Source organism: Hyaena hyaena, unplaced genomic scaffold, assembly GCF_003009895.1.
Source record: "Hyaena hyaena isolate Hyena2069 unplaced genomic scaffold, ASM300989v1 scaffold_705, whole genome shotgun sequence".
In the NCBI taxonomy this organism is placed as follows: Eukaryota; Metazoa; Chordata; class Mammalia; order Carnivora; family Hyaenidae; genus Hyaena; species Hyaena hyaena.
Genome location: NW_024081339.1, coordinates 485,249 through 501,014, shown reverse-complemented (window position 1 = coordinate 501,014; position 15,766 = coordinate 485,249). Strand labels below are relative to the sequence as shown.

The 15,766-nt window shown below is 49.7% G+C and overlaps 1 protein-coding gene across 2 annotated transcripts in view; it reads left to right on the top strand.

Annotated features, from left to right (window-relative positions):
- The window catches only part of ICE1 (interactor of little elongation complex ELL subunit 1), a 55,250-nt gene that overhangs the window by 15,164 nt on the left and 24,320 nt on the right, over window positions 1-15,766 (top strand). For both annotated transcript variants that reach the window (XM_039217682.1, XM_039217683.1), the window contains exons 6-12: window positions 1,103-1,179; window positions 2,053-2,090; window positions 3,952-4,034; window positions 4,235-4,274; window positions 4,360-4,416; window positions 11,593-11,679; window positions 14,602-15,080. In XM_039217682.1, coding sequence (XP_039073613.1) covers window positions 1,103-1,179; window positions 2,053-2,090; window positions 3,952-4,034; window positions 4,235-4,274; window positions 4,360-4,416; window positions 11,593-11,679; window positions 14,602-15,080 — 861 coding nt within the window. The remainder of the gene's footprint in view (window positions 1-1,102; window positions 1,180-2,052; window positions 2,091-3,951; window positions 4,035-4,234; window positions 4,275-4,359; window positions 4,417-11,592; window positions 11,680-14,601; window positions 15,081-15,766) is intronic.

Genomic DNA, 15,766 nt, shown 5'->3' with positions numbered 1-15,766 from the left:
GTTTATTTAAAATTCTGTAAACTTGGGGTGCAGTGCCAAGACACTGCTGTACACTGGCACTTCTGTATACATTTCGGCTTACTCTTTCCAGGAGTCTTAGGAGAGGACTGTGGCTTTTACAGGTAAGGTGAGTCAGAGGCCAGTGCAGTTGGCTGGGTGGTTTGCTTGAGCCATGTCAGAGCCACGCTGGAATGACGCTTGGCTTCGCGGCCTGCTCTCCAGGCCCTGGTCACAACGGGGTCCGTGCCTCCCGGCCCTCAATTTGTGCTGTTGTAGCGATGCCGTGCACGGAGGGGAGGTCTGACCGTCAGCGGTCTGACCGTCGGAACACTTCTGTAGAAGGTCTCTGTTCTGTAGTTCACCATGCAGAGGAGGTGAACCAGAAATAGCCGCGATGTTGAATTCTGTCTGCCTCTCATACATACACAGTCCTCTCGGCAGCCACAGCCGCGAGGGAGCACGAGTGCTAGTGTCAGACCTTGTGCATCACTCGTTCTCTGTGGCTTTAGAATAAGTCCGCTTGTGGACCCTCAGACCCCTCACGTCCGAAGGGTCACGAAACCCCTCTCAGAGCTGCAGCCGCTAGATGCCCAGCACGTGTGCATCGTAGGGCTCGGTGCCCAGGACGGTCTCTCCCGCTCTGTGCGGGCCGTCAGGATGTGCACGGTAGTGGGCATAAACGCTTTTTTCCTGGTTATTGTTAAGTATGGTGATTTGCTTTATATTTTTGCATAGTAAAAATGGTAGCTTATGTTTATTAAGCTCTAAAATTTTCTTAGATTTTTTGGAATTTTAACTGGTTGAGACAAAAATATTTGCTAATCAGTATTAGGGAGATTTGGAGTTGCCCTAAAATTAGCATATTGTAATGTTCTTAGCTTTGTTTGATGAGATTGTTAATCATGTTACATCTATATTAAGGATCTGGGTATCTTTATTAAAATGTTCAAAGAACTATACTTTGGTTTCCTGCCTAATGTATGAATTCATTTGGTTAACTTCTTACCGTTAAATAATAATAATGTTGCTTGCCAAGGTCAGAATAAGTGATCACTGCTGGTCACTGACTTTCAGTGAGATAAGGTATCTTATCTTTTCTCAGAGCTCTCTGAAGTTGTACCAGGACACTCATCAGGAGTACGCGCGTGTGAAAGAAGAATGCTTGAAAACAGATGCTCAGTAAGTGTTAAGATAACTGGAAATACAGTTTTCATTTTTGAAAAGAGCTAATCCTTAAATCGGGACTGTTTCTCTTTTCTCTGTTTTGGGGCTGTTGCCTGTAACTAACCTTGTGATCCTAAACTTGTCAGTCCTTCAGCCTTAGTCTCTCCATCTGTAAGATGGAGGTTACAGCTCCCGTGAGGGGTTATAAGGGGGACTAAGACGCCTCGATGCGTTAAAGAGCTGCCCAAAGAAAGAACCCCAAACAAGTTTTTATGTCTGCCCGTGCGCGTGCGCACGTGTCCTTGTGTCTTCAGACACGGCCGTGGCTCCTTCCCCTGTGCCCTGTACGGCGGGGCCTTCGTTACCACTAAGAAGAAGAGCTGTTTGGAAGCACCCGGTTGATTATTTTCCAACTCCTCACAAAGCTTGTGAGCGCCACACCCAGCGCTGTGAGGCAGACATGACTCGTGACTCGGACTGTTCCTCAAGAGTTTGCCGCCTGCTCTGACCCCCAGTCTGCTGAAAGCCGGGGCAGCTCGGCAGCCGCTGCGCCCTCTGACACGGGACCGCGCGGCACTGCTCCTATACCGTCTACACGCGTCAGCTCGGCCTGGCAGCGGGGACCACGGTCCAGGGCGGCCCCGCACGTGGCAGAGAATCACAGCGTTCTTTCTAGAGCCAGAGCAGCACGGCCCCCCTCTTGGGGTCACTCTTGCCTTCAGGATGGCCGCCGGTCCTTCCGGGGGGTTGGCGCGTGACCCTCATCGTGATGTGTCCTCGTTGTATAAAGTGTAATGACTTCAAAAAACATGTGTACCGTGAATTATAATATATATATATTTTTGGTTTGAAAGCTGACTGTTTTAACTTATGAAATTGTCTCACCAGGAAGAAGAAACTAGAAGCCAAGGTGAAGAAGCTGGAAGGTAATGGGCACAATTGGCACCTAGCTGGTGGAAGTCACCGGTCTTCTCACCTATCACACTGGTGGCTCCACAGAGTTGTAGGACTTGGCCCTGTGGCTGCGTCATCGTGGGTCTCGCGGGTGCGCCCAGGCCACCGCCTGCGAGAAGTTGGACTGCAGCGCCCCCTTCCTAGGAGGGATACGAGCAGGCCGGGTGGCGCATCTTTGAAATGGGGTGCGCTCCGAATAGAAGCGGCCCATGTTTTTACCTTAAAAGGCAGCAGTCAGTCAAAGGATTTAATTTTGAAACTTGACTTTCATGAAGCTTTCTCATTTTTCCCTGAAGTAAGTGGTTAGTAGAAAGAAAACAGTACTTTTAGTACCAGGAAACTTGATGTTTTTAGATAGTTATGACACATCCCTGGGAAGGTTCTGAGAAAGCCTGTACTGGGTGCCTTCCCTCTGTCCCTGACCCCTCCTGGCCCATCCCCGCCCCAGCGTTTGAATCCCGGCTTCTGGTCTACACCGAGTAGGCAGAGCACAGCTGAGTCTGCACATGATAGCCAGTAGTGCTTTTGGGAACTGACCTCAGGGTCTTTTCTTGGGCTCTTCCCTGTTTCCTTAGATCATGGAGAGACATCGGGGAGGGGCCAGTGAGACTTTGCTGGCCGCACCCCTGACCCACCTCCCCCTCCTGCGGGGGCCCTTGCATCTTGCTGACCCCACCCTGCTTCCAAGCGTGGTGCATTTTCCATGTGGAGTGAGGAGTAAGGATTTAAATGTAGTTGGATCCAGATGCAGAGAAGAGACCTAGCTGGAAATACTTCTCCTCATTAATTTACCTGTATGGAGGCTGTTTTTTTAGGTTTAAACTCTCTATATGTTTAACAATTTTCCTCTGATTGGGTTTTTGCACGAGCACTGACAGTATGGTAGTGAATGTGATATGACTGTGTTTTCAAGTATTGCTTTCTCTTGCTAGTGTGTGCGGAGAAGCGTCTATTTTAGGAAATATTTCAAAGACATCTGAAATGCCTGGGAGATTGTGTGTAGCTTTAGAACAGATTTCCTCTGAAGCAGAGTGTAGCCTTTATTTCCCATGTGACAACAATATTTTTTCCCCAGTAAGGGATATGGCATCGTAATCGGGTAAAGAGAAACTCAGCCCTGTTGGAGTAGTTGGGAACGGATAGTTACTACGGAGGCTTATGGGATTTTAGTTTTCGCGGCAATTGTGTCTGAACATATTCAGGTAAAGTCCGTGCTGTTTAGATTCCTACTAATATATTTGGACCATATGCTTCAGAACCAAAAACCAGGTGGAAGAATTTGCTGAAGATCTAGGGAAGAGCCATAGCAATACTTTATTTAAAAGTAGATCTAGAACAAACGTATTCACTAGAACTATGCATTTGTTGAAGGGATACCAGGAAGGCGTAACAGTATAATAAGCACAGAGAAGAGTGTACTCCCTTCCCAATACAGAGAACGGTAGGAACCTTATTCTGAGATGAAGCCACGCTTCTAAAATCTCTGAAGCATGAAGGTTGCCTCTTGCAGAAGAGCAAGGGGAGCAGTGCCCCTCCATCTGGAAGGTTCGCGTGTCTTGGGTTCTTGACTGACCAGAGGGCATGGGCTGGCTCTTGCTGGGATTAGAAAGGAGTCTTAGGGTCTCTTCCAGGTCTGTGGTTTCACAGATAACAGTGTAAACAACAAGTGTTCCTGACTGATCACATGCTAAAGAAGCAGTGACTTTTTATAAAGTTTGTGTTGAAGTTCTATGAAATGAGAAAAACTCAGATTATGTTTTGAGTATTTCACTGCCGGTAGTTGTAAAGTTGGTAAATTATCGTTGTCTCTCTCCTTCATTGCTCTCTTGAAAGAGGCTGCTGTCAAGCAAACTCAGGACTTCAAGCAACTGAGGAATGAGAAGAAGATATTGGAAAAGGAATTCAGGAAGACACAGGTAAGAGATAATAGCACACATGCATCACTGCTGGCCTCAGGGCTCCGTGGTGACCGCCAGCCCAGCGTCAAGACTGAGGCCGCCCGAGGAAACAGTCCACAGGGCCCACTCAGCTCTCTGTCTTCTGTTAGGTGTGGGGTGCCTGCACTCTGTGTCCCCCTCTGTCCCCTACAAACACTGGCAGCCCTTTGTTTTCACAGGAACGGCTTGATGAATTCTCTAAACAGAAAACTGAAAAGGGTGAGTATTCACGTCATGCCTACTTACAAATTCTGTTTCAGCATGCAGTATCCCATATTAACAGCTTTTTCCCCCATGTTTTTAGAGTTGAGACATATTGGGACACAAATTTCAAGTGATTCTTACGGAAGCATAGATAAAAGTGAGTACCTTATAGATTTCTTTTTAACTGTGCATTACTTTCAGTGGCTTGGGAGGTGGCTTGCTGCTCACCTGTAATTACGAAAATTCTGAGGTTTACCAGATGTTCATGTGAGAGAAGTCCTATTTTATGTCTTCCTCAGATCTGTTATCACCTTGCTGTCTGATCAGATAAAACAGTGAATGAAAGACTCAAAAAGCAACGTTGTTTGGGGAAAACTGTCAGAGATACATTTTCCATACTTTTTGATAATATAGTTTTCTCATAAAGTTACAGTTTATCAAATTAATTTTAAAATTTCTTAGGTGCCAAATACATTATGATTATTAAAGTCAGGCAGGAAAACTGGAGTCAAAGCCCTCTACCGTGTTTTTGGAGGACAGAAGAATTTGGGGAAGTCCAGAGTTGATACGGGAAAGTAAAAGGGCAGTCGGGGGTCGGGGGGGAGCGAGGGGTTGCTTCAGTGTGCATTTTGTCAGCGGGTGTGATGCCTCCCGGCAGGAGGATCTAACCCTGGAAACTGAGAAATTGGGAATTTTTGCTTTAACTTTCCTCTTTATTGTCTGATCCTTGGCTGTTTACTTCACTTCTCTGTGTTTTTTTCTTCATTTTTACTTAGTTTGTTTCTTTAAAGTTTACTTATTTATTTTGAGAGAGCAAGTGTGAGTCGGGAGAGGCAGAGAGAGGGAGGGAGAACCCCAAGCAGGCTGTGCACTGTCTGCGAAGAGCCGGATGCAGGGCTCAAACCCACGACCTGAGCCAAAGTCAGACACTGGACCGACAGAGCCACGCAGGCACCCCTGTTCTTCATTTTTAAAACAGAGATAGTGAATTTCTGCTTTATCCCACCCTTTCTATCTTCTTGGTAGGGATGGATTTGAAATGATAAATACGTAAGTAATGGTATTTTCATTCACTGCTATGTAATTTTTTCTCCAAATGGAAATTACTAAAACCACTTGTGTTGTTTTGAGCAGGTAGATAGTGTCTCTTCAAAAGTCTCCTTTACCTTACCTCGTCTCTTCTTCTTTTTTTTTTTTTTTTTTTAAATAAATTTAGAGCATGGGGCACCTGGGTGGCTCAGTGGGTTTAGCGTCCGACTTCAGCTCAGGTCATGATCTCACGGTTCGTGGGTTCGAGCCCCACATCGGGCTCTGTCTTGATGGCTAGCTCAGAGCCTGGAGCCTGCTTCGGATTCTGTGTCTCTCTCTGACCCTCCCCTGCTCACACTGTCTCTTTCTCTCTCTCTCAGAAATAAATAAAACATTAAAAAAAATAAACTTAGAGTATAAACCACCTTTTCCTGGGATTGAGGCTTTAATACTTGACACCTTTCAGTTGCCTGAGCACCAGTTTGCCATTTACCGTTATTGCTGCCTCATAGCTCCGTGTGCTCTGACCCCCGCTTCCTGCCCTCGCACGTGGAAAGCCAGGCTTAGAGCGGTAGGTGGCTGCCCTGGGAGGTAGCGGGGCGCTGGGCCTGGCTCTCCCGGCCCGCTGCCTGCTGCTGGTGTCACCATCTTTTCTGCACGGATGGTTTGTTTAGGATCCGATGTTCTCGGGCCTTGCTGTTTAAAACCAATCCCTCCTGGGGCACCTGGGTGGCTTAGTCGGTTAAGTGCCCGGCTTTGGCTCAGGTCATAATCTTGCGGTTTGCAGTTTTCAAGCCCCGCGTTGGGCTCTGTGCTGACAGCTCGGAGCCCGGAGCTGCTTTGGATTCTGAGTCTCCCTCTCTCTCTGACCCTCTGCTGCTCACATTCTCTCTCTCTGTCAGAAATAAATAAAACATTAATTAAAAAAAATAAATAAAATCGATCCCTCCCCACCCTCGCCCCCTTACGTTCTGTTTTCTTTGTTCTTTTCATCTGCCCTCACGGTGACAGCGAGAGTATTGTCTGCTGTGCATTTTACTTCTTCTGAAGAAATGAAGTCTTTAGGAATCTGTGAATTATTTAACTGAGGACTTTGTTGGGTTTAATTCCTAAGTAGGTCTTTAAAACTTTTTCTCCTAATGCACTCTTTTGGCCCTTAACACTAGTTTGAACTGCACACGTACCCACCTATGTGGTGGTGGTCGGGGGGTGGGGGTTCCTGTAACTACAGCGCAGCACTGCACTGATGTTTCTTCTGACGTTTTAACAGCGTGTTCTTTCTTCCGGCATGCTTCGCTGCATATAATGCATAGGACGTAACACACCTGTTACCGTGTGTGATGCTGCCTGGGAGCTTTAATGCTGGGCTGTTAGTATTTGGATTTTGGGGGCGTCACAGTTACATGTGGATTTTTAACTGCTGGTGCCCCGACCCCCATGTCATTCAGGGGCCATCAGTACTTCTGGAAGAATTCACAAGTTAGAGTATTGGGTTGACTTCGTTTTTAAAAAGTCTGCCCGAATGCCACATTTGCCTTTCATTCCTTCTAAATTCCACTAAAGATGGCAGAAAAAAGAAAACCCTCTCCTTTAGAGTTAACTTAGAGTTAAAACGTTTACTATCAGTGGAGGAAAATGTAAAGCAGATGGTATCAGTTGGTGATGAAACCCAAATCTACAAAGAAAATAGCAGCCCTCAAAAAGCACGTTTCATTGCAGAAGGCCTGTGTTTCTTCAAATCAGAGGCGCAGGGAGTTCGAGAAGGAGCAGGACGGGAGAGGTTTGCCAGGTAATTGATTCAGGGGCGAAAATTGTGTAGCCTTCTGGTTTCAGAAACTGTTTCTGGCACTTGTCTACACTCTGTGGCCCAGAGTTCAGTTCTATGAAGTGTCATTTATGACAGCAGCGGCACTCAGAGTGGCTGTGGTGTCAGGAAATCAAGAAATTGAGTAATTACAGCCACTCAGGTACCCAGAAAATGAAATACTTCCATTCTCCGTGTGACTCCTCATAACTGCTTCCGTCTGAAGGTAGAGTCCTGTAGGTCCATGAAAGGAGAACCTTTGTTTATTGCCAGGGGAGTGGAGGTTGAAGAAGTATATACACTGACTCTCAAAGACGTTCTGCTCTGATTTTCATTTTAAACTGAGAAGCAGCAGTTGTGAGAGAGGAAGCCACCAAAGTCCGGGAGAAAAACCCTAAAGAAACAAGATTAAATCATGAACGAGGAGAAAATGTGAAAAATTGAGTTAATGTCATTAGAGAAGTCTAAGAGCATACCCATCGGCTGCTGCTGTGAGACTGAGCCAGTGGGCTTCTCGAATTCTCGATTATGGAAAGCCAGATCGTAGATGTCACCGTAGCCCCATCAGGACCCCCTAAGAGGACGACAGAGCCTCGGGAGAGACGGTCAGCCAGAAGCAATCGAAGGAAGCTCCCAGGAGCAGGACACACACCATGTTTCTACTGGAAAGGCCTTTCGGGTGTTGAGCCCGATTGTGTGTATATGACCTTCGTTATTGGCATGTTCGTAGGAAGTATTTTTGAAATCGAATGGAGTTGAGTATAGAAAGATAGATAAAGAAATTTCGACCAAATGCTGACTTGAAACCCAAAATCAGGCAAAAAATTATTCAAGCCTGGAAGTGAGTTTACATGAATTAAAAGGGAATATCCAGGTTGATTAAAGGGACAGTTCACCAAGAAGATGCTACTTTCAGAGACCTAAGAAAACGAAGCTGTGTCAGGTAAGAATGCCTGGGGATTCTGGAGGGAATGGTCACATTGTTTCCACAAGAGGCCTTCGTATTCTTCTCAGAAACAGTGATTTGTAAAAGCAGACAAAGCAGGACGTGGAATTGATTTCCTAATTGCAGATTGGTGATTTCTACCTGATCCTTTTAAACCACAAACCTAGAATTCTTTAAAATACTTTTCAAACACATATGAAGGCTGACTACTAGACAGTAGGAACTATAGCTTAATATATTATTAAGATACTGGTAATAAGGTATTAAAAAAAATCCTGCCCTTGCCCAAAGCGGGGAAAAATACTTTCCAAACGTATCTGGTAACTGAACGTGCATAAACACAGCTACCTCTTGGATAACAGAAAATAAAAACAAATACTAAATGCTTTGGGAGGTAAATATTGAAGTCTCTGAGATCCTGCCAGTATGGCTTTCTCAGGAACCAGTGATGTTACGTGATCGTTCTAGAAAGCAAGAACTATGGAAGGTGAATAGCAAAGTAGGAAAATGCAACAGAAACTAAGGAAAATGGAAGGAAGGACCTAAGTCGATGGAACGGGAAACAAGAGTACGTGATTGGGGACCATTGAAAGGAATGTCTGGGTCTTTGCAAGGCCAGTGGGGCCCCAGCTCCTTGCCAGGTACGGTCAAGACAGGCAGGGACAGAAGCAAGGGCGCTGGAAGCCTGGACAAAGCTGCAGGTAGAGAATTACTCAGTTCACAAGTTTATGTTCAGACTTGATCGTGTTTGTGAAACGGGCCAGTGTCCAGGAAAACACGCTCAGATTGACTGGGGACAGTTGTGAACCTGAACGGGAAAATAACCCAGAAGAAATTAAAAAAATAATAACGCTCTAACAGCATCAAACATCCGGGTGCCTTACAAGGGAGCTCTGGGAAAGCTTCGGTGAAGGAGGCGAATGTCTTTATTTCCTGTTGACTTCAGAACTTAGAAAGACGCGGACCGCTTTCTGTGTCTGTCTCTCAAACCCAAATAGGGCTGTACCGAAGGCGGCCGAGAGTGACGCGCTCACGTCCTCAAGGCTCCAAACGCAGTCGCTCATGAAGATGGCTGCAAAACACACCATGATGCTTTGGAGACTCCAGTTCAGTAGTAACAGGGAGCACACGCAAGTGATGACTTCCACATTTGTCTCCGGTGCCGAGGGGCAGAGTACCCGTTCCCATGGAAACATACTGGTGACATAATAACAGGAAACACATTTTGAAATCGAGGTGACACGTGAGGAGCCTTGTCTTGTGAGGAGCAGACACATAATGCTCTCTCTCCCTGCACCGTGTGGCAGCAGAGTAGGGCCAGTACAGACGAGTCAGAATGGTCATCATGTCAAATGGCCCGACTGTCTGGGTGGACTGTGCTGGCGGAGGGCGATGTGCACCATGGACGCACACAGTGCCCCATGGAACCCGTCAGAATAGGGGCAGAATAGGAACAAGTCCTCCAAGGCGGCAGGACTGTCAGCCGTCTGGGAAGAGAAAATCCTGTGAACGGCGTGTGCCAGGCCTCGGGGGAGAGCTGTGAGCCTCAGGAGCGTTCAAGAGCAGATCATGTGAGTGAGCGCTGCGTCCTGGGTCAGGCTGGCCGGATGAAGATGTGAATTTCCCTCTCGTACCCCCATCCCACCGAGGATTTGTATGCGGAAAGACAAGCAGAGGGTAAAGGCTTCTCAGCATAAGAATTCAAGAATAATCCAGTGTTCGAGAAGGAAAAACCTGAGCAAAGCTCACGCCCACACAGATACTAAAACCTAATTGTGAGCTTGTCATGATGAAGGCAGCACGGCGTTCACGTGGTGGTAGCTGACGCATCCGTGGAGGGACGGGTACAGAACTGCTCATCCTGCCTTGGCCTTTGACACCGGGAGGATTTGGCAGGAGTGGGGGGGGGGGCGTGCGGTGCGACGTGACGAGGCTTTCTCTTCCCAGCTGAGGGACGGAACCGCACGGTGGATTTCTTCTGCTTTGCTGGGAATGGCTACTTGTGTTTTGTCAGATGAGAAGTAATGAGCACTCAGAACAGGCTTAGCTCTGGTTAATAGCCTCCATACGGATAGAAGAGTAACTTTTTCTTATCTTTTAAGGTTCCTGGTTTGCCGCTTTGGGTATTCGTAGTAAGCAGGGGTCCTGGTCAGGTCATGTAAGCAAAGAGGGATTACAGTGTTTGGAGGCAGACTTTTGGGTAGGTTAAATCACTGCATAGTTACATTACTTACTGAAGAACGGTGGAACCCAGGAACGGTGTGGCTCACACACAGTGAAAGTCAGAAGCTGGTGTGGCTCAGGAGAGGCTGGAAATGTCAGACTTTTTTTTAAACTTGCCCGTTACTGTGTTCTCACCACTTGACCCTGGTCCCCTTTCGGGGCCGTGCAGTCTGTTAGCTTCCGTAAGGCTGACCTGTTTCAAAGAATAAATTCTTGCAGATATTTTGGTTTAAAAGGTTGATCTTTTATCCTCTCTAGAACTGGATTAAAGATTTTAGTGTTTTCAATAAATGCTTCAGGCTAATTTAAGAACTTCAAAAAAACTGTAATGGGGCTCGAGATGGCCTGAAATTGCCTAACACTTCAAGCATATTTTTAATTGAACTTTTATTAGCGTGGTTGGTCTTTTTATGCAGATTTGACCACAGATTCATACTCAAGTGTTTATGAATATTTTTTGTTCTGGGAGTTTCTTGGAATGTGGGTGCATATTAATGTTGAACTCACTTTAGAACTGCAGTGTCATACTCTTAATGTTATACGAATTTCATTAGCCTTGTCTTAGTTACAAAAATATGAATTCACAGTTCATTAAGGATCTAAATCTGTAGAAGTATGTACCTTTCAGCTTGAACCAATGGTTCTTAACTATTTCAGGAATCAGACCCTTGTGAAAATGTATACAAATTCCAAGGCAGTCACTTTCCTCATAAAAGCATAGGTCTCTGTGTGTGTGTCTGCTCCTGTGTGTGATTCTCTCTTCCGTTCCGTGTGTTTATACACACACATTTTTGTCCCTCACCCTGTTATCCCTGAAAACCATTACTGGATTTTCCATTATCCGTGAAGCCCCCGGGTTAGCTACAGTGTGGTCAGCTCCCATGGGTTTCCTGACACCCTCGCTGTGACTGAGGGGTGCGTCTCTGCCGTCGTATGTCACGTCCGGAGAGCTGGCGCTCTGACAGCACTCGTTCCGTCCGTGCTTCCACCCCTCGTCTCTCACCAGAGAAGTCTTTGGTCCATGCATACACAGGGATGACAGAGACCTGTAAGAGCCTTTAACAGATTTGGTCTTTTGAATCCTCTGCCGTCTCATTCCCCCACCCCTCGAACAAAACCACGGGTAGAGTCAGCCTTCAGGGTTGAGCTGGAGCCTCGCAGGCCTTCCTGTCCGCAGCTGAGCATGTTACACGCAGTGGTTGGGCCTGGGGGACGTGTAGCAGGTGCCTGGTCTTCTGGGCCCCTGAGATCTCCTGCTGTCCCACGAGCATGCGTCGGCCTTGGGAGGGAACAGCGAGTGCCCTGTCCTAATGCTTTATTCTTTTTCACAGGAAAAGTAAAACTACTTCTGAAGGAACTCTGGCTCTGTATAAACACAACACACAGACTACCTGGTGAAGGCAGCAGATGTGTCCCAGGTGAGAGAGAAGCTTCCGGAGGTACTTCTCATACGTGAAAGTAAAAACGTTTACCGTGGGTGCCTTGTGCCTTTAGTTTGTAAAGTCTCCTGGATCTCATGTGGCAAGAATGAACTGGGCTGGCGCGTGGGTTCTTCTAATTACCCGGGGCTCCTCCCTTCTGTGGGACCTGAAATTTAAAATAAAATTAAAAGTGGCTTCGGCTTTTAATGTTTAAAATGGCGGGGAGCTGGGTGGACGCAGGATGGGGCACACGTGGCAGGAGCCAGCAGGGGACTCGGGGGCACGGCTCTTTCCGAGGCCGGCAGCAGCCTGGCTGCCTGTGGTTTTCCGGGAACGCTCCACTTCTTTGGTCGGCCTTGCAGCGTGCAACTGCGTGCTTGCATCGCCTCTCTGAGAATTCCGCTGTGGTCGGATGCAGGCCTGCTTCCCCCGCGCCGTCCTGCTGCCTCGTGACTGCGCGGCACCACCCTGGTGCGTCTTCAGAGAGCTGGCCTCACCCGGGGGGGACGACACCCGGCCCAGGAGTTAGGGCGTCCATCATGCCAGCGGGGGTGGGGAGGAGGGCGCCGTCTTGCGCAAGGGGAAAGTGCCTCTTCCCTATTTTTTCCTTTTACTCGTTTCTTGTGGTGAGCTGCTGGGCCCGCCCAGATCGCCGAGGACCAGAATCTGTAGAGACGGGCACTAGTTTTTACTCTCCGGCTTCCGACGGCCACGTGCCCTCGGGAAGATGTTGCCAGAGGTTCCTGGTTCTCATGAGTGCTTCTCTCAGAACTCGTGAGGCTGTGTGAGGTGAAGAGACGCACGTGACGGGTGCTGCCACAGGCCGGGCGGGGGCCTGCGCCTCGAGCCCGTCGCTGCAGCTCCGAACCGGGCCCCGTGCGCGCAGGCAGGAGCAGCCTGGGACTGTCACGGCTCCTTCCGCAGGTGGCAGTTGTATTTTATTATGATCCCGTGACTTCTCGTTGTTGAAGATGTTAGTGAAAGGGCTTTTCATTTAACAATCTGATGTTTTTATTTAAAACGAGCCTATTTTGAGGAGTAAGTCTACGGCTTGATGTTAACTTTTTCAAGTAAAAAGGAGAAAGTGGCTTCTTTGGAACCTTAAATCCTAAAATGTACTTTTTTTTTTAATTTTTTGTTTGTATATAAGAAAATTCATGAAAGTAATGCGCAGAATTCCCTTATACTCCTCACCCAGACTCCCCTGGATGTAACACCTGGTGCAGGCCTCTCAGCCGAGCTGAGCCTCACACGGACGCCTCCAGTTTCGCTCCAGGCCGCGTTTCCATCCCCGAGCCCACGCTGCCCGCAGCAGCCCCCCACCCCGCATTCCGGCCCCCAGCCTGGCGGTCCCTCCGTCTCACTTTGTCTCACGTCTCTGACACTGAGAGAGGAAGTATCATTCTGTAGGAAACCCCTCGGTTTTGTCTGTGTACTTTTTCATCATACGAGGTGCAGGCTGTATTTATGGGAAGAAGTGCACAGCGGTGCCCTGGCGCTCTCCTCGGGGTGCTGCGCGGGGCGGGGGGAGGCGAGGGCCCCGGGGGTGAGCAGGAGCGCTTGTGTGAGGTGGTGTCCGCCAGGCGTCTCCACCGCTTGGCCTCCACTCCTTGTCTTGCGGGAGACGCTCGGATACTGTGCGCGCGGTCTGTCCCCCTCCCGCTCTAGTCCACTGGCCAAGCCCGTGTGCTACCGTTGCTGCTCAGTCTGTTAGTGGTTTTGTATTTCTCTCATGCCTTCCCCACGTAGTAATTGAAATTCTTTATTCTTTGCATCATAGTTCATCATATCATTTCGTTGTTCAAATTTTTCCCGCTTTGGTGATTGGGTCCTTCTCAGATTGGCTCCGGAGCCCTTGAGTTGCCCCCAGCCTATTTGGAGAACTTCTTTCTGGCTCTGCGAGATGTGTCGGGGCCTCCCCAGCCCCACAGTCACGGCTCCAAGCAGCCTGCGTCTGGTGTAAACATACGTTGACAACTTTCATATATGACACATGGTTGTTTGCAGTTATTTCCCAGGAGGCACATACCTCCCCTGGCAGTTCACTGCAGCTCACCGGAGTCACGACCCCCAAGCCACTGGCTTTTTGCAGCAGTTTTCCTGTTGTGCTACACTGCACGTATTCATGTGACCTAGTCGAGTCCCTTCATTAGAGTGTTGTATAAATACAGGCTTGATGTTGGCTGGTTTTTTATTGCTTTTCAGGCAGAGAAGATCATGTTCCCGGTCAGCCTCTATGCCAGAGCTGCCTTACCCGTCCTGCACGGGGCTGCCCCCCCACCCCATCCTGCACAGGACTACCCCCCCCAGTCCTGCACAGAGCTGCCCCCCCACCCATCCTGCATGGGCCTGCCCGCCCATCCTGCATGGAGCTGTCCCTCCCCATTCTGCACGGAGCTATCCCCCCCCCAGTTCTGCACAGAGCTGTCCCCCGTCCTGCACGGAGCTGTCCCCCCCCCAGTCTGCACAGAGCTGCCCCCCCCAGTCCTGCACGGAGCTGCCCCCCATCCTGCACGGAGCTGTCCCCCCCCCTAGTCCTGCACGGAGCTGCCCCCTGCCCACCCCACCTGCATCCTGCTGGTTGTGGAAGGTTTACTGAGGGAACGAGTGTGCGATCCAGGCTCCCCCATCATCCTGGTGCCGTTCCACCCAGGCACCCTACAGCCCGTGGGCTGGGGGTGTCCTCTCCCTCTGCCCGCCCGCCCTCCTGGCTTGTTCGTTGCGAGGGAAGTGTGCTTATGGGAAATGTGCCCAGGCCTTCTTAGATAATCTTTGGGAAGGGATTGGTAGCTTACCTCTTGAAGAGTGTTTTTGCTTATTTGGATTTACTCAATAATACAAGCATTTGAACAGTTAGGATATTGTTTTTAAGTTTTCTTGATATTATAGATGTTCAGTATTGACTTTTGTCTCCCACAGAGAAACCTGCCAAAGAAACCCCCTCCGTACCCGTACCCGGAGAGTCCAGAGGCGATGGTGCACCCCCTCCTGCGGGGGGCGGTCCCCTCAGAGCCGCCGCCGTGCAAACGTGCCTGACGGAGCTGTCCATGGAAATAGAGGGCGACTTCTCTGCCTGTCAGAGTGTGGGCAGAGAGGGGCCCAGCGCAGCTGCTCATGGCCCTGGCCCTGGCCTTGACCCTGACCCTGGCCCTGGCCCTGACCCTGACCCTGACCGCGTGTCTGCCGAGGGCCCGAATCCTGAAGTCTCCGTGCAGAGGAATGACGGGGACAGCGCCAGCTTCTCTGAACGTGATCGCTTTTTTGACGAAGATCTCCAGGCCGCAGTCGACTTCTTCAAACTCCCCCCTCCTCTTTTGTCTCCGGTGCCGTCACCTCCTCTGGCACCCCCTCTGCCGTCCCTGCCACACCTGAGCACCTTACCTTCTTCACTTGCCCCCGTGAGTTTGCACTTTGCATCTGAGCTCTCCTGTGGGCACGTTGCCCTCCCCACCGTGTTCACCGTGCTTGGCGGGAGGCGCTCGTGGTCCCCAGGCTAGGCTTTCCTGGGGACTGAGTGAGAATCCATAGGGTGTGTCTGTGTTCTTGGGACCAGCGTGGGTCTCAGGGGAGGCCTCAGGGAGGCGGGGGCTGGTGGGGACGCTCTGGGAAGACAGGACCCCGCTGGGTGTTCATGAGGGTTGGGGTGTTTCCGGTGGGGCTCGACACAGTTGTGGGACTGAGGGGAGCCGGTGCCAGAGGGCGTTCCCGCCGGCCATCTCTGCTCGGGGCGTCTGGGCCCTCGGGACCTTCCAGCTTATCCTGAGAGCAGTGGCAGGTCCTTGGTGGGTCCCGAGAAGTGGACCTGCTGGGGGGTTTTCATCTGGAAGGTTCCATGTAGCCCCTGTGTGGTGGAGTAGGCAGTGGGGAGAGCCCAGGGGGAGGCGGGGGGAGCCGGCTGACTCAGCAGCTGCGGCCTCCGCGTGTCAGCCCCGCGGCAGCACTGGGGTCCGAGCCGGGGCTGGTTTGAGACCTGCCAGGAGGGCAGCCAGCAGCCTTTGGTGAGGCTTTCAGCCTGGAGGATGGGGAGGCGGAGTCAGGGTTGCGGGAAAACCCAGGGAAGGGGAAACCCTGCGGGGGCGGAAAG